Below are 24,129 nucleotides of genomic sequence, written 5' to 3' on the forward strand. Positions count from 1 at the left end.
TTCTAAGTGCATTCTTTTAAAACTGAACTGTGCAGTACATTGCCTGAGACTTTCAAGCTTTCTCTAAAGGAGAGGGGGATTTGGGGGAGGGAGAACAACCCCCAAAATAGACAACTTAGATTTGAAATCTAATTAACTTCTGTAATCGATATGTCACAAAGACAGAATATGTCTTCCTTCTTCTCAATTTAAATAGCTTCACTCCAGTTAAGTGTTTTCTCTTGTCATTTATGTCAGACTTTGGATATGTTGGCAGTCTTACTGCCCACCAAGGAAAAAACTGAGCTCATCAAGCTCAGTCTGCATTTAATGAAGACCTGTCATGCTTGACTTTCCAAAAGCTGCTTGTTTTTCTTGGCATATTATTTAGCAATTCACAAATTAAGCCCTTCAATGCACATTCCCATTCCCAAACTCTAAGTAATTTTGCTTACCATTTTGTTTATGCTGTAGGTATTTTAGATACCCAACAGGTTAAACTGATATATTAGGAAATGAAACCAATTAGTAATTCAGTTTGGTTCTATTTGGTCAACTACAGTGAAAACTATGCTGGCTTTCCCATTTTATGAAAGAGACAAATTTGCCCTAAAGTGAAAGCCTATATTCAACCTTTCAGTCCAAGAACACAATTTCCATATATATCAATTTGCCCATTAGGAGGGAGAAAAAACAGCAGAGCCCTTTCTATCATATGTAATGTTTAAATCAACAATAAAACCAAGCTACGGCAACAGCTTCAGTGAAAATAATTGGGTCATTATCCTTGGTAACTACAAATCCAAAGTGGTGGCCCTTGACCAGCAAACTCTAGATGTTTAACCCCTGACAACATGCCAAAGGACTCCCTGACTAGATATGGGTACAAAATTACTCAGTAGTATTAGTGACAAATTGGGAAAACAAACAGGTCTGAGGAAGGACATGAAAGGAATCACTTGCCTTGCTTAACGTAACAGTGTCATGTTAGACAAAGAGCAACAAGGCCAACGCCACCACATCAAAGAATATGTAGAAGGGAGTAAGGTATTAGAAGACTTGAAAGGTAAGGAGAGGCCAGTTTAAAAAGGGCTTGAAGAATGATAGCAGGGGAGAGTAATGAATGTTGGAGGGGATGTGGCAAAATTGGGACGTTAATGCATTGCTGGTGGAGCTGTGAACTGATCCAGCCATTCTGGCTGACAATTTGGAATCATGCTCAAAGGGCTATAAAAGAATGCCTGCCCTTTGATCCAGCCATACCATTGTTGGGTTTGTACCCCAAAGAGATCAGAGATAAACAGACTTGTACAAAAATATTTATAGCTGTGCTTTTTGTGGTGGCAAAAAACTGGAAAAGGAGGGTATGTCCTTCAATTGGGGAATGGCTGAACAAACTGTGGTATCTGCTGGTGATGGAATACTATTGTGCTAAAAGGAATAATAAATTAGAGGAGTTCCAGGTGAACTGGAGAGACCTCCAGGAATTGATGCAGAGCGAAAGGAGCAGAGCCAGAAGAACATTGTTCACAGAGACTGATATACTGTGGTAAAATTGAATGTAATGAACTTCTGTACTAGCAGCAATGCAATGACCCAGGACAATTCTGAGGGATTTATGGAAAAGATGCTACCCACATTCAGAGGAAGAACTGCAGGAGAGGAAACACAGAAGAAAAACAACTGCTTGAACACATGGGTTGATGAGGACATGATTGGGGATGTAGACCCGAAAAGACCACACCAATATAACTATCAATAATATGTAAATAAGTCTTGACTGGGGGAGAGGGGGTGTGGGGTTGAGGGGTTTGTGAAGGGTAAAGTAAAAACATGAATTATGTAACCATGGAAAATTTTTCTAAAAATAAAGAATTATTTAAAAAAATAAAAAATTAAAAGGGCTTGAAGAGTAAATAGAAGTATTAATAAGGTCTGAGGTTTTTTCCATGCCTTTGATATCTTTTCGTCCTTCAAAGCTAAAAATTAATTTATAAATATTAATACAAACTAGTAGAATTTGATTTAGCAACAAAAATAAAGGAGCTACATTTCATTCTGTACAATTTTATATATGGTAAAGAACTGAAACTAACTAGAGTCTAATTATACATGGAATCAGTTTTTATGAATAAAGGGTTAGACTTCAAGCAACTCTTTAATGCAGAATGATGGTGTTGCAAATCTGAGATGGGGGAGAGGGGATGTGATTTATATTTATACCATATTCAATTAAGTTGCTACTTATCTGGCATATAAATGGTAAAGTAAAAAGATTTACCTAAATTTCTGACAAAGTGTCTCAAGGAATAACCCCATCAGAACCTTCAACATATGAAACAAGCAGTAGCATAACAATTTTTATTACACATAGCCAATAAGTGTTTGCTGAATTAATTGTTGAGTTCCAGATCTACTTCCCTTTAGAAAGAAACAGTATAAAGATACATTTATTGGTAGAGGCCTAGATTTTGGGGCTCTTACAAAACAATTCTCTGACTTGTCAGTAAATGATGCCTTAATCTTCCAGAAACTCTCCACATACCAACTCCTTGCTTTAAACATCAAATTATCTGGTTAGGTATTTTTATTTCTCTCTTTTTAAAGAGGCTTCCAGCTTGTCTGGCAAACTGCTTTCTTATTTGTCTACTAGTAATTTGGTTTTAATTTTCAATGGATATCACATCAATTGGGGGAAAGGGCAAGTAAATAAGTATAAGCACTGGCTTGAGAAATTGGCACCTTTATTAGTAAAAACAAACAGGCCAATTTCACTTGGAAGAAAGGAGGGAATCACTTAAGACAGCACCCTACCTATTTTTTTCCCTCTTTTTTAAAAACTTATTTTAAAACCTTACCTTCTGTCTTAAAAACAATACTAAGTATCAGTTCCAAAGTTGAAGAGTGGTAAGGGCTAGGCAATTGAGGTTAAGTGACTTGCCCAGGGTCACACAGCTAAGGAGTATCTGAGTGTTGAAACCCAAGACTTCCAGTCTCTAGGCCTGGCTCTATCCACTGAGCCACCTAGCAGCCCCACCACCTATTTTCTTAAACTTGGCACACTCGAGTGCTTTTTATTTTTCTTCCAAACTAAATGATGGCAGGAAAAGAGGAAAATTCAATATCAGGTCTCAGATAGCTATGCAAATGGATTTTAAATATCTTTTTGTATTTCTAGACATAAAACACCAAACTTTAACTTCTAGGGCTTAGGAGATGTCTATTGATGTCTATTATCAGCAATGAATAAAATCAGTATTAATAAGAAAACCTACACTATAAATAGTATTAATTTTCAATTATCTACATTTTAGTGATCTCCAAAATGGGAGCAATAGAAACCTGGACAGCAATGGCTTGGTCCTAAGGAGTGTATAATCAACTTTGAGACCCTATAGAGCCAATCACTGGACCTGTCTCCAATCCAAATACACTTTTCCTTATTTTCCAATACTTCCCTTTGCCATGCAAGGCCCAGTCTTCTTCAGGCTGAGCCATGATCCTTCAGGGAGGTTATAACTAACAAATGGACCCCAAAGCAGCAGATACCACTGGAACAACTCCATCTCCTCCAGCACCTTCTTCCTGTCATCCAGAGCAGGTTCAGTGGCTACTGAAAGGTCCCCTCCCTGAAGGAAAGCTCTATGTTCTGGAGCAGCAACTGGTATGGGTTTTACCTCTCTATCTCTAAGAGGCAAGGGTTAAGTCACAGAGAATGAGCAAGAATGTCCAGGAATGGGTTGCTCATTATTACAATCAGTAATGTTATCTTTAAGTAGAATATACATGGCAGATCCTTCATATTACACTGGCTTATCCTCATGATTCAGCATACAACTCAACATCAGGTAAGAGCATTGTGAATATGTATTCAAATACTTTCTATGTTTCAAAAGGCATCCATGCTCACTCATTTTTTAGCCTCACAATAACATTATGAGATAAGCAAAGCAAATATTCTTATCCTTATCTTACAGAAAGCCTGAGACTTAGAAAGATTAAGCAACTTTCCCAGGATATCAATTCAGTCAGGCCTGGAATATTAAGTTCCAACTCCTAATTTAACATATGCCAATTCATTTTTTATATTACCCTTAGCAAAATGTATTTTTGGAAGGGAAAAATTGATAAGAGGTAATCTTACTACCTTCCCTCTTTTCCAAATTTCCTTTGTTGCTGTGAACACAACCATCCTGGCAGTTACCCAGGTTCTTATGATTTCAGCTTAATCTTTAATTTGTCACTTTATCAATCTGTTATTTCTAACTTTACAGTTAAAGCACGTCCCCTTGTCTCTCACAGCTACCACCCCATTTTAGAACCTCTTCACTTCATCGGGACTGCTGCCACAGCTTCAAACTGGTTCTTCAGGCTCCAGGCTCTCCCGTCTCCAATACAGTCTCCCCACAGGAGCCAAAGTGGTTTTCCTAAAGAGCAGGTCTTATGAGCATTTCTCTACTTACTAAAGTCTAGTAGCTCCCAATTAACTCTAGGATCATATATGACTTCTTTATCTAATATTTTTTCATTCTATTTTTAAGTTTTATCATGTGTATAATTATTAATATAGCAGCACATGTATATAACATAAATTTGCAAGGAGACACTGTTTGCTAAAAATATTTTTTTTTTACTTTGGAGTATACAATCAAAAAAGTCTAAAGATAACCAATCTGTATTGATTGAGAAGCAGTGCCATAATCATTCCAAAATCATCTCTATTTGGCTGTGGAATACATTGTGCAGTGAGGTGGCACGGTCAATAGAGTGCCAGGTCTGGGGAGTCAGGAAGATGGGTCCTTCTGCATTCCTATCTGGCCTCAGACACTTGCTAGCTGGGTGACCCTGGGCAAGTCACTAATCCTGTTTGCCTCAGTTTCCTCATATGCCAAATGAGCTGGAAAAGAAAACAGCAAACCACTCCAGTATCTTTGCCAAGAAAACCCCTAATGGAGTCACAAAGAATGAGACACAAAGAAAATGGCTAAACAGCAACAATAGGATAGATTATAACAACACCAAATGTGTACACCACCTGTGACTTGCCCACCATCACACTGCATCACTAGTAGTTAACAACTAATGGGTAAGAGGCAGGATTCTCAAGGTTTTGCTGACCACTCCTCCCCAAGCGTCTTGATGTCTGGCCTTCTAAAAAACCTTTCTGCTAAGGGAAATGCAAAAAACAAACAAACAAACAGAGAGACAGACAAAAAGAGCTTGATGCAGCCAGCTAGGAGCTGGAACTTGTGTTTATGTGAATTAAATATTTAGGAGGCCATCAGATCCCCGAGTCTCATGTAATAGCAGTCACAGTCACATGTTTTCATTTGACAGAGTGGCAGGCCGAGCTTCCTGACCAGTGGTGGGGACGAAGTGAAACCCTGGCCATTAGAAAGTCTTAGGGGAGGGTTTAGACTGAGCTTAAAGAGCCAGCATGTGAAGTGGGCTGGGCTCTAGCTCTCTGCCATCTTTTGACCTTGTGAAAGGAGCTCTCTCGCTGGTGAGTCAGCACTGACTGACATAAGTCATCTCTGTCCTGTTGGAACAGGCCATAATCCAGGAACTATGACCTGCAACCTCCGCCACGGACTTTAAGTTAGGTTGGCTAGAAATCTTATTTCTCCCTTTCTTTCTCTTCACAAACAAATTCTTATAAATTTAGTATAAAGTCTCCAAGATTAATTTTTATTTATAACATGTCCCAGGCCTAACAGACCAGTCCTTAGAAAAAGCCTCTTAACCTATCCCAAATTCAAGGTGCTATCAGCTGCTGCTGAATTGTAAGAATAAGCCAGTCTAATATGGAAAACTTGTTATGTACACTCTACCTACAGATAATGTTATTGATTATAATAATGAGCACTCATTCCTGGAGATGTTCTGCATCATTTAGGGTTCTTCATTGGGACACAAGTGATTTCAAATAAATGCTTTAGGATGAAACTGAAAAAAAGTTCTTCTCTCTCTCTCTCTCTCTCTCTCTCTCTCTCTCTTACCAGACCTTATGCAAATAAACAACACATATACTCACTGTGAATGCAATTATTGTTACCATTTCTGAGTGAATATGACAAGCATTAAAAGTAAAAAGAATAGGAATATAACCATGGAATATAAGAGAAAATGTTAAAGTCCTAGAACAGGAATGCTTAACCTTTTTTTAATTTCATGGACCCCTCTAACAGTAGAGTGAATCTGGTGGAACGCTTACTCAGAATAATGGCTTTAAATGTATGAAATATAGGATTCAAAAGAAATTGATTATATTAAAATTCAGTTTTCAAAATATTTAATCAGCAAGTTCATATATTCCAAGTTAAGAACTTCAGCCCCTAAAGATTATTCTTTTAGGGTTAAGATTTATTTAACAAGCCATCTTTTCTAGTATTTTCTAGTATTATTACATTATTTTCTTACAAAATTTTTTAAATAAAAGAATCAGTGTCAAAACAAGTTCTCACCTTTGCTGGAATCCTTTAATACAATATCAGAAATTTCAAATAGTTTCAGAGGTAGAGGCATCTTCCTATTAGCAGCAATTGTCTTCAGGAGCCCAGGAAGAAGAGTTGTACGTGCCACCTGCAAGTCAAGCATTAATAAACCTATGCCTGTGAAACTTAAATTGACTTCAAAAAGTACCATTTCCCACCATTCTCCCTACCTCCTTTCTGCCCACTATCCTCACCCCCAGCCAAGGAAGAAGGAAGAGAAGAATTTGAAGGCACTTTCAGCTGGAAAATACTGTTCCCTGGATCAAAACTATTCCAAGAAGAGGCATATTGACTTGAGTGTTTGAAGAGTTCTCAGGGATTATCTAGTCTCTTTTAATGATTAAAAAAAAAAGTAAAGATACTAATTTACAAATCTAAAACAAAACAAAATCAAAGATTAAATTAAAAACAAATGAAGTGATGTATATCAGTGTTTTAAGGTAAAATGTTCTATTTGGACTAGTTAAATTTTATTATTCATCTTAATTCATTATCACTCAAATCCTAAGTGTGTGAGAAATGGTCTCCAGCAATACTATAATTTGAAAACAACTGTTACCAGAAGGGTATCTATAAGGGAAAAAAAAAGCAGGAAAATTCTTGTTGAAACAGAACTACATTAAAAATTAGTCTGATTCTACTACTTAAGATATGTCCCAAAGAGGTCAAAGATCCCTTATATACCCAAACATTCACTGTAGCACTTTTTGTAGTAGCAAAGCACTGGAAACACAATAGAGGCCCATCAATTAGGGAAAGGCCAAATAAACTACAGTATATGAACATATGGTATATTACTGTACCACAAGGAAAAAGCCAAACATGAAAAATTCAGAGAAGTATGGGAACATCTATATATTATTTTTAAAGTAAAGAAAGTAGACTCTTCTTATAAGAGTATGTTTGTGCTTTACTAACTTGTTAACTATCCATACATCCATATCTGCATTAAAAAAATGCATCTTAGGGACAGCTAGGTAGCATAGTGGAAAGAGAACCTAGGTTTAAATCTTGTCTCAAATAATTCCTAGCTGTATGATGCTGGATAAGTTGCTGAACCCCATTTGTCTAATCTTTACCACATTTTTGTCTGAGAACTGATACCAAAATAAGAAGTAAGGGATTTTGAAAGAAAGAAAGAAAGAAAAGAAAATGCATCCCCTAGAACCTCAACATCTGTCTCAAATGAAGGCACTTCTCTCAACCATTCTATGCTTAGTCAAATATGAAATAAAAGGCACCTGCATCCTTGGAAGTGACAACAAAGACTCTGGAAACAGGCTTCCTAGCTATCTGAATCTATGTACAAAAGTCATACTTTTATAAGTATGGGAAGGGTTGCTCTATTATTTTATCTGCATGTTATTTACACTCAGATAATTCCTGTGGAGACACAAATTAAGCTTTGTTCACTGTAAGAAGGTAACAAGATGGTTTCAGTCTCTGGAAAAGAATTAGGGTGGCACCCTACTTCATCTCAAGCAAAAGCACATCACAGAGGGAATGCTACATTCTCCCTTTTTATTTGTGCACATACTAACCACTAGACTCATGGAATCAGGAAAGTGCTTAGCCCCGAAATTCTTACCTGAAATTCTGCTGTCTTAGGGTTGGCTATGTGGACGGCCTTTGTTGCAGAAATATCCACACTGAGTTTATCAGCAATATCCTCTTGTGAGCACTAAGAAACAACATGTTTAGAAAGAATTACCATAGAAATCAATGGCTAAAAATTTAAAATAGTGCGTCATTCTCCCTAAATTACCTTATTCTCTCCCAAGTAAAGCATCTTTATTCTGTGATCAAGTTAATGTGCTAAAAACAGTCTAACTGCAACCATAAAAGTCTATAGCACATGCTATTTATCAGCTAATATTGACTATCTGGTGCTTATGATAGTTTCTCACCAACATATGAAACCAAGCAGAATATGTGATGGAGATGCCAGTGTATGATATACTCAAGCCTTCCACAATTCCGCTTTTACCCACTTTTCCATTCTTATCTCCTACATGCTCCTCCATTCACTTCTCTCTCTCTCTCTCTCTCTCTCTCTCTCTCTCTCCTTCTCTTTGCTATAGTCAATGAGGTAACTCAATGTTTTCTCAAAACATGAAGTCCAATCCAGTGTCCGTATTGATTCACACATGCTTTCCCTTGGCCTTCTGACCTCAACAAACATTATTAAGCACTTATGATGTGCTACCTGGAACACCTTCCACCATTCTAATCTCCTTTCACTGAACTCCTCCTACCAAACCGTCTAGGCTCCCTTCTAATTTCACATCTGGATTAAGCCTTTCTTCATCCCTTTCTTGCCATCCCTTATTATTGACACCCATCAAAAATCCCTCCCTCCTACGAACTGCTCTAGCAATTTACTTGAAGCGCTCTCTCAGTATGCATCACATGCTACCTTGTACAGAGGCAGCATGACATGGTACAAACTATGCTAGATTCAGTGTCAGAGCATCTGAGTTCAAATTCAGATCTATTATTTATGAGTAATGTACCTTTAAACAAAGACACATGCAAAGGTACATTTAACCTATATGGGCCTTAATTTCCTCATCTGTAAAATTAGGGAGCTTAGATGGTGTCTAGAGTCCCCAGCTCTAACTATGAGATCCTATAAGCATCTGCTATGCCCTCAATGAATAGCTACTCATTCAAAGTGGTGAGATAAGCTCAATACCATTCCAAAAGGGAAGTGGGTTTCAATGAAGCCATGAAAATGACACATACTTCACCACTAAAAGTGAGCAACATTTGCTATGAAAATTAATGTCAGGCTCTTAGAGAGAACCTAGCCTTAGTTTGGAAATGACTGAAGCATTATACTTATATACTCATTCTAATAATTAGAGCTAGAAGACATTGCTCGTTTCGGTGTCCTTTGAAATCACTTTAACATTCTGTTTCTACTTTATGTATTATATATTTATAGAATTTCTATTATATATTTATATAAATATGCAAACATTTCTATAAATATAAATTTATATAAATAGAAAATATTTTTATGTTTTGTTTATATGTTACGTGTTATTACATGTGATAACGTATTTATATTTTATATTTTTTATTTAGGTAAAGAAATGAACATATCCTCACAAATGCTATTTATTGAGATTAAATACCCATAAGAATGAGGGTTCTCCACAAAAAGACTTAAATTCACAATATATTATTGAGTGCAATATTTGGGGCCTTTTATTACTAAAAGAAGAAATGTAATGGAAGTGCTTGCCCACTGACTCCCACACAAAAAGCTTGCAATATGGAACCTAAAGACCAAAAATAATACAACACAAAACTGTCCTATTAGCAATACTCCATAAGCTAAATGACTCATTTGTCCCTGTAACTTGTTATCATTAAAAGGAACAAGCTGGAGATTCAGATATGAGGAGAAAAGGTCCTTCTTCCCCTCAATTTATGGTATAATTTAGGGTATAAGCTGTTTGAAAACCCAAGCACTACAAGGCCAGGCTTTGGAAAAAAGTTGAGGAACCACAACTTGCCATCACAGCTCTACATGGCCAATCTACTCTGTTCCGCTGAATACTACAAATTATCCACTTCCTCATTTAAGCCTTTCATGTTGACTTCTGAACTCAACGCCTTTGCCCAAAGATGCACTCGAATCCCCAGAAGTAGGTAACAACCCAACACAACTGCCAAGTCTAACAAGGGCGGCATCTAGTGGGCACTGCCATGGCAAAATCCAAACTAGAAAATTCTAGCAGATAACTGAGTTGTGAAATCCATCACAAGTCCACAGGCTTCCTTCATGCAACAAGTGAATGCTGGAGCTTAAGACATTGTACTCAGCACAGAACCAAAGCAAGTGCCCACATTTACATTCCACAAATAACACGATTCCACACAGAGATGATGCTAACATATGAGTAAGGGCTGAGCTCTCAAAAGTACTATAACTTTCTTACATTCATATTACATTATGGTAAAATAATGAAATACATATTTAAAGTTCAAAAATGAAGGTCAGGTTATCAATTGGAAAAAACTAGGTCAAAAGACCTACCAGAGCAAAGGTAAGCGTTTCGGTGAATCCCGCCGCTGCCAAGTCATGCCTCAGGAGTTCAGTGAGCTTATTCAGTGGTAACTACAAGATAAAATCATATTCATACTATTAGCCTCAAAAAAGTTACCATTTTTCTTAAATGTTTCTAGCACATACGACAAAGAGCACCTCATTATGGAGGTAAAGCGACTTCCCTCTGCTGACTGGCACGCTACCAGTCACACACAAACACACACAATGTCTGTCTTTGGAACCAACTTGAGAAAATGAGTCTCCCCATTCAGAGTCGGCAAGGGCTCCAAACCTGGAACCTGTCTTCTTTCAAAGAACTAGTCACCAAAGGTCTCCCAACTTGCTCTAATCAGCTGGGCATCTGGTTTGTATCCTATCCACTGCAAATGCCTCTCCTAGCAAAGCATGTCAAAATATTGTTTAATTCTTATGCTCTGTTTTTCCCAAAGCCCTCCTGGCATTCAATAGTCAGTTCCTAACAATAAGGGGTGTTTATTTAAGGGTGCAATCTTACTTGATTAGCTATGGTGTACGTTTTCGGTATAGTCATCTGAATGTTGTTATAACCATAAGCAATAGCTGCATCTTCGACAATATCACAGGCATGGATAATGTCAGCTCTGGTCGGAGGGATTTCAATCTCTATCTGGTTCCCATCCCCTATGACTTCTGACTTTAAATACATCCTGGTCAGAAGCTTTGCAAGACTTGTTGGAGTTTCACTAAAACAGAAAAATAAAAATTTCACTGTTTTTGAAAGCACTGTTACATTTGGGGAAAAAAATTGTGACTAAATGACAAGTTTCTTTATGAATTTATTTTAAAATTGGAGACAATATTTTGTATTAATACTGCCATCTTAATTCCAGAGGACTGAAAGGCCTTTCCAAACAGTCCTTGAGGTAAAATAAAATATCATTTGCTCTTCATTCTTGTATATCCTTTAAATGAATATGAATGAGCTTTCCACAGCATACCTGATTCCAATTTGCTTGTTAATTAAATCAGCTTTCACCATCTCCTTTCGGTAAGCTAATTCCTATGGAGAAGGAAAAGATTTTATAAAACATACAAATATAAAAACATGTAAATTAAATCATTTTACATTAGGACACAGATTTAGAAGCTTTCTGGTCCCATTTTTTAAAATGTCATCACCCATCTTAGGTTTATTTTTATAAAAAGGCAAAATAATTAGGATTAGGTCAGTATTTTAGAACATTACGCTGTTTCTGAAAAAACTAATTTAAAAGATTCCTTGACAGACAGATCTATGAATATATTACTTACTAATCAACTCACTATGAAATATTATAAAAATTCCCTTAAGAGAACCTCTGAACAAGAACTAGAACACTGAAAAATGTTTTTTTGAAGACTTAACCAGTCTTCCCAATAGCAAAACACTGTTACATTCTATCACCTCAAGCAGTTTTGAACTGGGCTTGAGATTTTGGCAAGTCTGACCTGATAGGTCAAATTACTGTGAAAAGAAAACCACACTTAAAAAGACAGCATAATTTTTATGTTAGTACCAGAATTCTTCTCAGTTCAGATGGCCTGCTAGTTAATGATCATTATTAAAAAACCAAAGAATAAAATGTGGCAGTAAAATATTAAAAGTATGTCAAGCACAGACTAATAAAAACTCACATATTTACATAATTCTTTAAACATTATGAAGTTCTTTCCTCACAATAATCCTCTAGGAAAGGTTGTACAAGTATTATTTTATAATCCCCATTTTACAGAGTGGGAAACTTAGGCCCTGAGGTTACTAAGTGTCTTGCTGATGGTCACACAAATGGTAGGATTCAAATCCTGAACTCTGATTACAAGGTAGGTAATCTTTCACTTGAGAAGCAGCTAGGTCTGGTACAGTGAATAGAGCACTAGGTGTAGAGTCAGGAAGACTTATGTTTAAATCAGGCTTTAGATACTTAATAGCTATTCAACCCTGAGCAAGTCACTTAACCTGTCTGCTTCAGTTTCCTCTACTATAAAATGGGGATCATAATCACCTTGCAGGGTTGCTGTGAGGATCAAATAATTCAAGCAGTATACTCAGTACAGTGCTTGGTATGTAGTAGGTCCTTAATGCATGCTTATCTCTTCCCTATGTCACGTTGACAATATAAAAAGTCATGGTTTTAGATCACAATAGCTTACTGAAATAATAACAATACTTAGTAAGTTTATCCTTGTCTAAAATAGTAAGCCTTCTTCTATGTGTAAGGGTTTAAGTTTTCAATTGTGGAATGTGCCTGTTGGCCCATGATACATATTTGTGCCTTCAAAATATTCTCTGGATGACTCAGTGAAAATGCAAGCATGTTTTTGCCTCACTACTCTTGTCCCCCATCCTGTGGTACCACTGGCAGGACCAATCTTCTCTTCTGCACTGAAGGGTTGATGGGCTCTTTTTCTTGTGCTTTCCCTTTTGCCTATAGCATAGCTGATTAACTTGGGGTCTGGAAACTTTTAAAAATACTTTGAAAACTATCTTAATATAACTTGACTTCTTTTTAATCCTGTGTACTTTATTTTATGCATTTAAAAACATTCTTCTGAGAAGGAGTTCATGGATAACCTTCCCCAGAATTCTAAAACCATTCATGATGCAAAAGAAATTAAGAACCCATGTCCTAAAGAGATGCTTCCCTTGAAATCTTAGGCATTTCATCAGTGTCACAAACTTCTGTCTCCTAGGCCAGAGTTACAAAATGCTCCTGCAACAACCTGAGTGCCCAAATGAAGTAGGGCTGATCCTGGGGTTGGTCCTTCTATAGCTGAATGTAGTCACGATGGTATTAAAGGCTTAAGTTTCATGCAATTACCTTTCCTGCCACCTTATTGGCCTCTTTTCTAGAGTGGGTTAATGATTGAATTAATTGATTAGAATATATTTCATGAATTAGTTCTAAGGCTCATTGACTCATGTTGGCCTTATTTCTCTTGTCCTTTTGTATTGGAAGAAATTAATTTATAGATAGAATTATAGACGGATTTCTCCAATCTGAACACAGATCATGTAGGACATTAATCACTGAATAAACCAACCTTTAATAGTGGTTGTACCAAAGGAGTGTCCTGACCCAACACTGAGGTCGTAAACCCTAAATGTCGATATGGGCTCTGAAATAGGATTGCACTGTCATCTCTCCCTGGGCTAACTTGTTCCATTGATCACAATATGGATCAGTTACTGGTTGCTCCACCTGGATTGGATTCTCAGGTTATAGTATTTGGAGGTTATTTTGTACCCACCACGGAAGCATCGTCACTAAAATGCTGTCACCTGCTACACTGGTCACTTAACGGACATGACACCAAGTTACCCCGGGAGCTTTAGAGGCTTGGACTTTCGGGGAGTTTTTGGATCCTTGCCACAGCTACACTATTAAATTAGACCTCATGATACATCTGAAAGTATTTGTTAGTTACAGCAATGGCCTGTAGTAACTTCTGATTTCAGATAGCTGAACAAGACTAATGAAGTCTGGGGCACAATGGACAGCCTTGCCAGAGGTGGAATTATAAATGACCCAGTTAAAGAGCTGGATCAAAGAGATGAGGGCCCACTGTGCCCTTCAGAGCCTTCTCCCTACACAAGGGTTCTTCCTCCCAGTCAGTTAAGTGGTACTTGGAGAGAGCACAGAACTTAGAGATGGGTAGACCCGAGCTCAAACCTGGCCTCAGATACTTACAAGCTGTGTGATCCTAGGTGAGTCACTTTACCCTGGCTTCAGTTTCCTTATCTATAAAATGGGAACAATAATAGTACCTACCTCCCAGTGTTACTGCGAGGACCAAATGCAATAATATTTGTACAGCACTTGGCAAACCTTAAAACCCTATAAAAATATTGGCTAATATTATAGTGTTAATACTTACCGGATACAAATAGGATTTTCCATTGGGATAAATTACTTCAGCAGCTTCAACTCTGAAAGAGAAAAACCACAAATTGAATACTTAGTTTGATCACTCAGAAGTGGAAAGTTTGGTCACATTTGACAATCATTTGTGCTACTTACGTAAACTGCTTCTCACAATATTCACTGAACATTGTGACAATGATATCAAGGACTATTTTTGCCTAGAGAGAGAAAAATGCAATAATGACCATCTCTATCTACTCCACAGGTAAGATGAAAAGAATAATTAATAAGTCAGTAGCTTTCAGTTTCCTTTCTAGCTTCCTAGAGTTGGAATTCTCCATGTACTTTCTTAGGAAGAGAGAGAGAGAAATAAGATGATGAACCATGCAAAATTGGGACACTAAAACATTGTTGATGAAGTTATAAACTGATCCAACCATTCTGGAGAGCAATTTGGAATTATGCCCACATGACTATAAAAAAAAAATACATGCCCCTTGATCCAGTAATATGACTGCTAGGTCTGTATCCCAAAGAGATAAAAAAAAATATGGGAAAGGACCTGTTTGTACAAAAATATTTATAGTTGCATTTTTTTGTGGCAGCAAATATTTGGAAATTAAAGGGATGTCCCTCAATTGGGGAATGGCTAGACAAATTGTGATGTGTCCAACACAATAGTGATGGAATACTGTTGTGCTCTAAGGAATGATGAATAGGATGGTTTCAGAAAGAACTAGAAACACCTATATGAACTGATGCAGCGTGAAATAAGCAGAACCAGGAGAGCATTATACGTGAAATGTTGTGAGAGGATCAAATGTGATAGACTTTGCTACTAATAGCAATACAATGATCCAGGACTTATGACAAAGAATGCTATCAACCTCTAGAGAAAGAACTATTGGAGTAGGAATGAATATGAAAACATATGATTTATCACTTGTTCATTTGGGTACATGATTTGGGGTTTTGGCTTTACAGGACTATTCACTTACAAAAATGAATATGGAAACCAATTTTGTGCGGGGGGGGGGAGGGGAAGATGATGAGCCATGGCCCAGTCTCTGTTTCTGGATTCTCCAATTCTCAGGAAAGTCTCTGTGGCAGATACAAAACCAGACTCTTATTTGGATTCTTCCTTCCACAACTGAAAACACTAAAAAAATTTTCACTAGCTTCCTATTTACAATCCAAGGATGTGTTTATAAAAATGCAAATTGCTTTGATAATCTACAAATCATACAAAGCTTCAGGAAATTTATTCTGCGTAACCAGAGCTGCAGACAATATAGTTTGAAATTACTGAATTATTTAGGGAAGATATCAAAGGTCTTTTGATATATGGGCAACAAATCTTTCAGAGTATTTTAGGTAATAAATATTACATTGCTTTGATAGTATTTCTGGAGGCAAATAAGAAAAAAAAAAGAGATTTCTTGGTATATCTTGTAACCAGTCTAAATCAATGACCCTTCTGTGAATGCCAAATATCTCCCCTTTAATCATAGTTCATATTTCCTCATCTTGCTTAGTTGTCAGTTTCCTTCTTATGCCTTACTCATCATAATCAAAAAAACCTAACATGGAGAGCTTAACAATTGTAAGGATGGAAGGCAAGTAAAATAGAGATCATGGGCAAGAATGAGAACTATCATATGAGAGCCCACATTTTCCTACATAAATCATCTTTATGTCTATCTTGAATCAGGTACCAAATACCTAAGAGTACATCCCTTTGTAGTAAATACTTAATCTGGGCCACATGAAAGAAGCACTACAACCAAAGTATGGTGCATTCTTAGCTCTGTGTACAAAACTATGCCCATCCTAAATGTGAATTCCTTTTAAATTTAGGAATTTGGTCCAAGAATCTAAGTAGAAACATAAAGGTTTTATAGCATATGAAATAGAATTCAAGCTGCATTTACCTTGGTAAGATCAGTTCCAGTGCATTCAATAAACACATTCCTGGTTTTTAATGTGATTTTCGAATGATCACCTGCAGTTAAGTATAAAACAAGATTCCAAAAGGTCAATTTTAGAAAGACAAAGACAAGAACATGGGTACCTTTTTATTGCATGGAGTCAAACAAAAAAGAAATTAAAATTTGGTTGAACTTAGAATCCTCTGGCTCAGACACAAAGCCTACAGTTAAATTCTGGGGCCTAGTGACAAAATAAAGAAGTCTCTGTGGGGAGAAGTCCACTTCTTCCAGAGACAATTTACCTTTCCCAAAGAAGCTGTTTGAATCGCATTTACAATGTTTAGAAATTATTATTTTCAAAAACAATAAACTTCAGCTAATCAGAATGCCTGAACAATTTTCCAGATAGTTGAGGTGTAATCCTTTGATAGGTCACTAAAATTGTATATGTCTTAATGAAAAATCCTGCTAAAATGTACTATACATTTTCCTGCTTTCTAAAACTGATTATATTAAGCCTGCTTTATTTTATTCACTTCAACAGACATTTCAGTGCCTACAGGATACCAAGATTGATGGGTTGCTACTCTCAGAAACTTGTATTTCAACCTGGGAGAGAGAAGAAAACAAACAGTAAGGGATTGTGGGAAGAGCTCAGAATTGGCAATCTAAGGATCTATATCTAAACGTTATTTAGGGCACCAACTACAAGGTCTGCCTCCAACTTACAAGAAGTTTACAATCTAGGTAATAATTTCCTTTCAGTTCTCTTAATATAAGAATGATCAGAATTCTAGAGAAGTAACGAGAAACTGCACCTTTAAGGGTTGTACGGGGCCTTGTGTCATACATAGGCTTTTCCAGCAAATTTATTCTGTCCTAATCTCAAATCCTAAATAGCACAAATGATTTCATAAGTTGAAATTAGAGTTAGATATAAATAGGAAGATGTTAAAACCATTTCCTCACACTAATCCTTGTTCATCGTGGTCTAGCATTAAAGAGTTGTCCTGTGCCAAAAGATCTATTTGATACCTGAATGGAATACTGTGGAGATAGTGTTATAGACAATAAAGCTTAAAATTAATTAAGTTCTTTAGGTCTCTTAATACCTAGACAACCAATTTTTGTTGTGTAGTACAGAGAGCATATGTAGCTGTTTTGGACCACAATTACGTCCCCTTGAGTTTCAAATATAAGACTGCTGCAGTCCCATCACATTATTCAGTGGTGAATCTTGTTTGTTACTATCATTCCCATTCCTTTTTTCGTTTAGATCATAATAAAGTTGTATTTCAAATATCTAAAAAACAAACAAACAAAAAAAACTACTCCAAAACTAGGCTAGGTTTTCAATCTCAAGCAGAAGAAGCAGCTCAGCTGGCCCTGGTTCTCTCCACGAGTTCCCAAGCCCAACTGACACTTTCTCTCAGGATTCTAAACTCCTAACTGACACAAGAACTCAGCCAAAGCCTGCAAAACTGCTATGTCCCCCCTCTCTGTACTACAGTTGTCAGTGGAAAATAACTCAATTGTTCTTTCTCCTACCATTCCCAAGTCTCCAATGATTATTACCATTGGTGCCTCCCAAGCCCTGTGGCCGCTCCTAGCCATCACTGATCTCTCATGTTCTCTGCTTTTCCCCTCTGTCATTTGGCTGGCTCCAAGCTTCTCTCCTTTCACATTTCACAGCTGACCTTTCAGAGGCATCACCAGGCAAGGGCTTCTTCTCCTGATGTTAGACAATCACAAGCTTCTGGATCAAGCTCTTCCTGGCTGTACTCACTTACCCATGATTACTCTAGGGCCGCCAAAGGGAATGCACTCTGTTTTTGGGGTCTGGGTTTTGGATTTTGGAGAGAAGGGGAACCCCAGACTAACACTCTCTATTTTTCCCTGTGCACACACAAGGTGCTTACCAAGTGCCTGACCTGCCTGTCTGTCCTGAAGTTCATTCCCTGGAAGCTGTGATGCTCTCAGACCAGACATCGATGGGACTGTTCTTTCAGCCCAGAGCCAACAAGTGTCATGGACTCTGACCCACCTCTCCCTTGGTTCTTAAAAGCTATGCAGGTGAAGAATAAAGCATTTCTCTCTAAAATGGATACAAAGTGGACTTAGGTTCTGCTAACTGGAAGTGATGATGCTCAGAAACTTCAATTAAGTTTCCTCACTACCTGTAGTGTTTTGGCCTTTAAGAGATTAAGCTAGGAAGGAGAATAAAGAATGTGAGGAAATAGGATAGAACAAATTGAGGCAAAAAGTTTTTAAGGGAACCAGCAGATAATAGTGAAGCTGAATTGCTTTCTAAGTAAATCTTATAATGATGGATTTCAGTCCAGGGCTGGCAGGTGCTGTGGTCTCTGACCCACCTCTCCTGTGACTGACATACAGGATGATTCTCCATTTACTTCCATAAAATTAGACTTAGTTCTTTGTTCTAAAAACTGCTCTGTTGCAATTTTTCTACCCATTCCCTTTAAGATTATATAAATTCCTATACTTTAAGTTAAAAGAATTTTATCTTTTAATATTTCATATTTCAACTCTCCTAATAAAAAGAAAAAGGCAGTGTTCAATCTGAATAAATCACAACTCTGAGAAGTATCCTACTATAAAACTCAAGACAAAAAAAAAAATCCTTCCCAGAGCAATCCAGAATGGATAGTCAGGAGTTTGTTTCAAGAGCTGTAGTTTAATTTTGCCTTGGAATTTAGTTAAGTTAGCCAAGTAAAAGAAATTGCATTTTAGACTTTTGAATTTTACTCAAACTGCAAACAACCTAAATATTTACAGAAAGAACAATCCAAACTGAGAACATCACCAAAAGAATAGGAGATAATAACTGACATCAACCTCAAATTTAGAACAGGTGTTGAACATCAGGAAAGAAAATTAAAATATATAAATGCTTAGTGAAATTCAGTTCAGCTGTTTAGCATTAGAAAGAAGGAAAAAGAAGTCCAGCCAATCTCATAGTCATTTTACATTACATTACAATCTCTTCAGAGCTAGAGGCTGTTCACTCAATGTTTAGTCATTCAGTGTTAGTAAGAATCAAACAAAGCTCACATTTCATGATTATGCAATTCAACTGATTTTTATTTTTTACTATTGAAGAAATCTACCTCTCTCCTTTAACTAAAATGGGGTACTACGGCTACAAAACACCGTCTATACTTTCAGATGGTTTTTGCTTTTCTTTGTTATAAAGAAGGGCTTACTGGGTATGTTGGGAGAGTAATATCTAAAATATCTGCAATGTAACAACATCAATGAAATATTTTTTTAAGTAGAGAAGCAAGGTAGTTCAGTAACAATAATGAGGACAATTACTAATATTTATATAACACCAGCTATGTTCCAGGCACTGTGCTAAGTACTTTACAATTATTACCTCATTTGGTCCTCACAGTGGCCTTGGGAGGTAGCTGCTATTGTTATCTTTACCTTGCAGATAAGGAAACTGAGGTAAATAGAGATTAGAATTGCCCCAGGCCTAGCACTCTATCCACTGAGCCACCTTGCAGGAAATAAAGAGCTGTCCTCAGAGTCAGAAGACTTGTCCCATATCTGTTCCATATCTGACACTAATTGTCTGTGTCCTATGCATCCTAAGACTAAAAGTTGCAGAGAAGGTGCTGACCTGAACTGGTAAAGGGAGTTTCCTTACCCAGGAATTCCCAATATCAATGAAATTAAAAATCCAAATCTTAACACTATCTCTATTTTAAATATTTGTGTACATATGCAAATACTGATGGGGAAAAAAGGGTCATTTCTATGCTTTAAAGACACCCTATTTTTAAAGCCAGGCATTATTTTCAATAATGTTTCACTAAGAGTGGGGGGCCCAACAAGTTAGTCTTCCCTATTTATATCATGCCACAAGGGCATTTTCTCCTCTATTTACCTACCATTTTAAAGTTTCCTCTTTTAAGACCCTCTCTCCTAAGCCCTAGTTAGTGAGTCTCCCAATTTAACCCAGGCTGGAAATGCCTAGCACCATCACTGATTGGCAGCTTTGCCCTGTTCCATTTTTCTGACCAGGGCCAGTCAAGGAGGTGGTGGTCTAGTGGCCCCCCTACTCCAAGATTCACCATTCTGGTGTCAAACTTGGTATGGACACCTGATTATCTCAGCCCTTCTGTAGCTCAGAACTCCTGAACCACCAGCTTCAATCTCCCAAGAAGCAAAGACTATCAATGTGTGTCACCCACACCTAGCCTCTAAATCACTTTCTAACACTTACCAAATCTTGCTAAACTGAAAAACGTAATAATGAAAAATAAAAGGCTAGAATAAACTTTAGAGACAAAAAAAAAATACATTTATAAAATGGAGGTTACATTTGTGTGCGATTAAGAAAAAACAACTACCAAAAAAGGGAAGAAAACAAATGCCAGAGTTCTTATGAAAATGACAGACAGGTAATTTTAAGAAAGAACATAGTTCTTTTAGTCTTTATCCACATGTAGAATAAAATGACATATTTGTTTCTAAAAGAAAAAAAAAGTGATCGCATCATGATTTCTAGAAAAGCTCTGAGAAGCACACATATATAATCTATAATTTCTGGGAATGAGCAAGGTCTGAATTTAGGATATTTGTCAATAGCTCTAGGAACATATTTATTTGACTTCTCCTAGTTCTGCCCCTCTGGGCCTATGCTATTTCCCTTTTCATTCCAGAAAATTTTCAACTGTATCCAACTGGTTATCTCCACTCAACCAAATAGGTCCATCTTTCCTTCAGACCTCAGCTTTATATTTCTCTCACCACTCCTCTAGTATAGTCCAGATAAGAACTTAAAAGATAAGCATGTGAGGCACAGAAAGATTTCTGATCCACCCACTGGATTAGAGCCCTTCCACTGAGGTCCCCCACCTGTGCCTCACTGTGGTGATGCCATGCAAGTAGAACAAATGAATCTATTCGAATGCATGTAGTCTGTGTGTACTAATATGCCAAGCACTGTGCTAAGTGCTAGGGATACAAGAGAAAGAAATCAGACCTGAAGGAGGAACAAGAGGTGACTAGAGTGAGAGCTGAAAGAGGAGGTGGACAATGGAGAGGCAGACATCTTAAGGTTGGTTGGCTGTATTACTAGTTCTCTGTTGCAATCATTTCATCTTTCCATTGCTTAATTTGTTGTATTTGTTCACCACTAAAGCATTCCAGTGCATCATCACATCATGGAGAAGATATAATCACTTTTTTATATTGTACATATTTTCTCCACTATCCATGATCATTTATAATCTACAAGAGCCCTTAAGTGATTTACCACTGACCTAGATGATCTATAAGATGCTTTCTAATACTAATCTGGAGATGAGGTATTTTACAATCTGACAAATATAGCAACTTGATACTTTGGCAGACCTCTGCTTTCCTTACTGTAAATACTCCTTCCACTAAAAAAGATCACAATCCCTTCACATTTCACAAGAAGCTATAGCAGAAAAATTCATCCCCTGTTAACCAATTTTCAGGCAGTCATCTATTATTTTTTTTTAAGGTTTTTTTTGTTGTTTTTTTTTTAACCCTTGATTTCGGTGTATTGTCTCATAGGTGAAAGAGTGGTAAGGGTGGGCAATGGGGGTCAAGTGACTTGCCCAGGGTCACACAGCTGGGAAGTGTCTGAGGCCGGGTTTGAACCTAGGACCTCCTGTCTCTAGGCCTGACTCTCACTCCACTGAGCTACCCAGCTGCCCCAGTCATCTATTATTAATAGATGTATTATTATACATCTTGCCCTTACCCTTACCCAAAGACTTTCTGGCTTGGCAAAAACCACCAGACTCTGTAGTCCGTTGCCCTGGCCTTTGAGAACACATTATCATCTTCATGACATGATGATGCACATACTAGAGGGCTTTAGTGGAGAACAAATATACCAAATTAAGCAATGGAATGATGATTAATGAGAGATAAACAATTAGTAAGTACTTCAGGTACTGCTTAGTATAATTTTTATAGCTTAAGCAATTGCCTTCTTGGGTAAGGTCAAGAAATATTTGTATTTGGAAACAACTGTTTTCTATACATGCCTACCTGCTCTCATATTTGTGGAATTGATTTTTTTTTTAGATCCAAATGTAAGACTTGACTTTTAAATCCTTTTGACTTTCCTCTTATTAGATTCAGCCCAATGTGGCTGGCTCTCCCAACTCTGTGTCATTTGCAGATTTGGTGAGCATACTTCTTTATCTTTATGGAAATCAATGATCAAAATGTTAAGCAGCACTGGGCCAAGCAAAGTTCCCTGGGCTTCTCCACTCTTGCCCTAGGAGATGACTTCCAAACCATCAACAACTGCTCTTTGAGTATGACCCTCCACCAAGTTCTAAATCCATCCAACCGGATAGACTATCTTACAGTCTAATGCACACATCCTGCCATCTTCTCCATAAGTATATTATGAGATACATTATCAAAAACTGTTTTTAAATCTAGGCAAACTATGCCTATGGACAAAGAAGAGGCCCTACTTTGATCCTTTGATCCTCCTTTTTATCCCAAGATGGCAAAAAACAAAAGACCAATCATCTCTAAAAATCTTTTTGTTGTCTTAAATTCCCTTACCAGACTCAGTTTGTTCCAAGATTTAGCCTTATATAAGACTATTCCACTCTCATGTTTATATTCTATTATCTATCCTTATTTCCATTTGATATGTCTAAAATCAAAGATGATTGACTTCCGGTTAAGATGGCGGCAGAGTAAGGAGCAGCTGCTCGATCTCTCCTGACCGAACCACACAGAACCCCTCAAGGGGAAATAAAAACGAGTCCAGAGGAACGAAGGAACCCCACAACAGGGCGCAGCATTGAAGGTACGCAGAATCGGGGCATTTCCACACTTTAAAGGGGTGAAACAGTTCACACTAAAACACGAGAGGAAGAAGCCCCTCCCCCACCCCCCACACCGCACAAGCGGGTAAACAGGACTGGGGCAACCAGATAATCACTGGCAGCCCCTGAGCCCATACCTGTGCGCTGCAAGACGAGGGACCCCAGGTGGCTGGGACTTTCCCTGAGCGCCCACGTGGGTGAAGGCACCGCCTCGGGCCAGGACAAAGGCCCCTAAACCTCAGCCTTTCCCAAGCTCTGAAGGCATCGCCTCAGGGGCAAATAAAGATCTCCAGCCCACGGACTTTCACTACCTTCTGCGGGGGTGAAAGCAGGGCGCTAAGAGCAGCAGCGCAGGCAAAGGCAGTGCCCTAGGCTTGAATAACGATCTCCAGCCCAGGCTTGGACCTCCAGTGAGGACCCGGTGCAGACCGGAGCGCGGCTGTGGAAGCAGCCCCAAAGACTGCTGAAGGAACCTCGGGCAGAGGGGCAGACCGGGAACTACCAGGAGGCCTGACCCAGAGGACAAGGAGACCGGAGGCCCCCTCCCCCCCCAAGCTTGCAAGGCCCAGGCAGACCCGGAGTGCAAAGACAAAGCGGAAAAGGGGCGGGGCTAACAATGGCCAGCAATAAGGAAATCCAGAAGAAAAAGACCATCAAGAGAAACTCTGGACCACTGGACAACTTCTACACAGAGAAAATCCAGACAACAGAGGAGGGAAAACAAAAATCCAAACCTCCCCAAAAAAATGAAAGCTGGCCACAAGTTATGGAAGAGTTTAAAAATGAAATGCTAAGGAAGATGGAAGAAATCTGGCAAGAAAATAACAGTTTAAAAGGCAGAATTTCGCAATTGGAAAGTGAGACAAGACAACTGAAGACCAAAAATGACCAGATTGAAAAGGAAAACCAAAACATTAAAGCCGAAAACCA

The 24,129-nt window shown here is 37.9% G+C and overlaps 1 protein-coding gene across 2 annotated transcripts in view; it reads right to left on the reverse strand.

Annotated features, from left to right (window-relative positions):
- FARSB (phenylalanyl-tRNA synthetase subunit beta) overlaps positions 1 to 24,129 on the reverse strand; it is a 79,762-nt gene that overhangs the window by 29,661 nt on the left and 25,972 nt on the right. For both annotated transcript variants that reach the window (XM_044670786.1, XM_044670785.1), the window contains 8 exons: positions 16,346 to 16,416; positions 14,571 to 14,632; positions 14,428 to 14,479; positions 11,511 to 11,572; positions 11,048 to 11,255; positions 10,522 to 10,602; positions 8,062 to 8,154; positions 6,444 to 6,561 (listed from right to left, as the gene is read on the reverse strand). In XM_044670786.1, the coding sequence (XP_044526721.1) occupies positions 6,444 to 6,561; positions 8,062 to 8,154; positions 10,522 to 10,602; positions 11,048 to 11,255; positions 11,511 to 11,572; positions 14,428 to 14,479; positions 14,571 to 14,632; positions 16,346 to 16,416 (747 nt within the window). The remainder of the gene's footprint in view (positions 1 to 6,443; positions 6,562 to 8,061; positions 8,155 to 10,521; positions 10,603 to 11,047; positions 11,256 to 11,510; positions 11,573 to 14,427; positions 14,480 to 14,570; positions 14,633 to 16,345; positions 16,417 to 24,129) is intronic.

The sequence above is a fragment of the Gracilinanus agilis genome, chromosome 3 (genome assembly GCF_016433145.1).
Source record: "Gracilinanus agilis isolate LMUSP501 chromosome 3, AgileGrace, whole genome shotgun sequence".
Lineage (NCBI taxonomy): Eukaryota > Metazoa > Chordata > Mammalia > Didelphimorphia > Didelphidae > Gracilinanus > Gracilinanus agilis.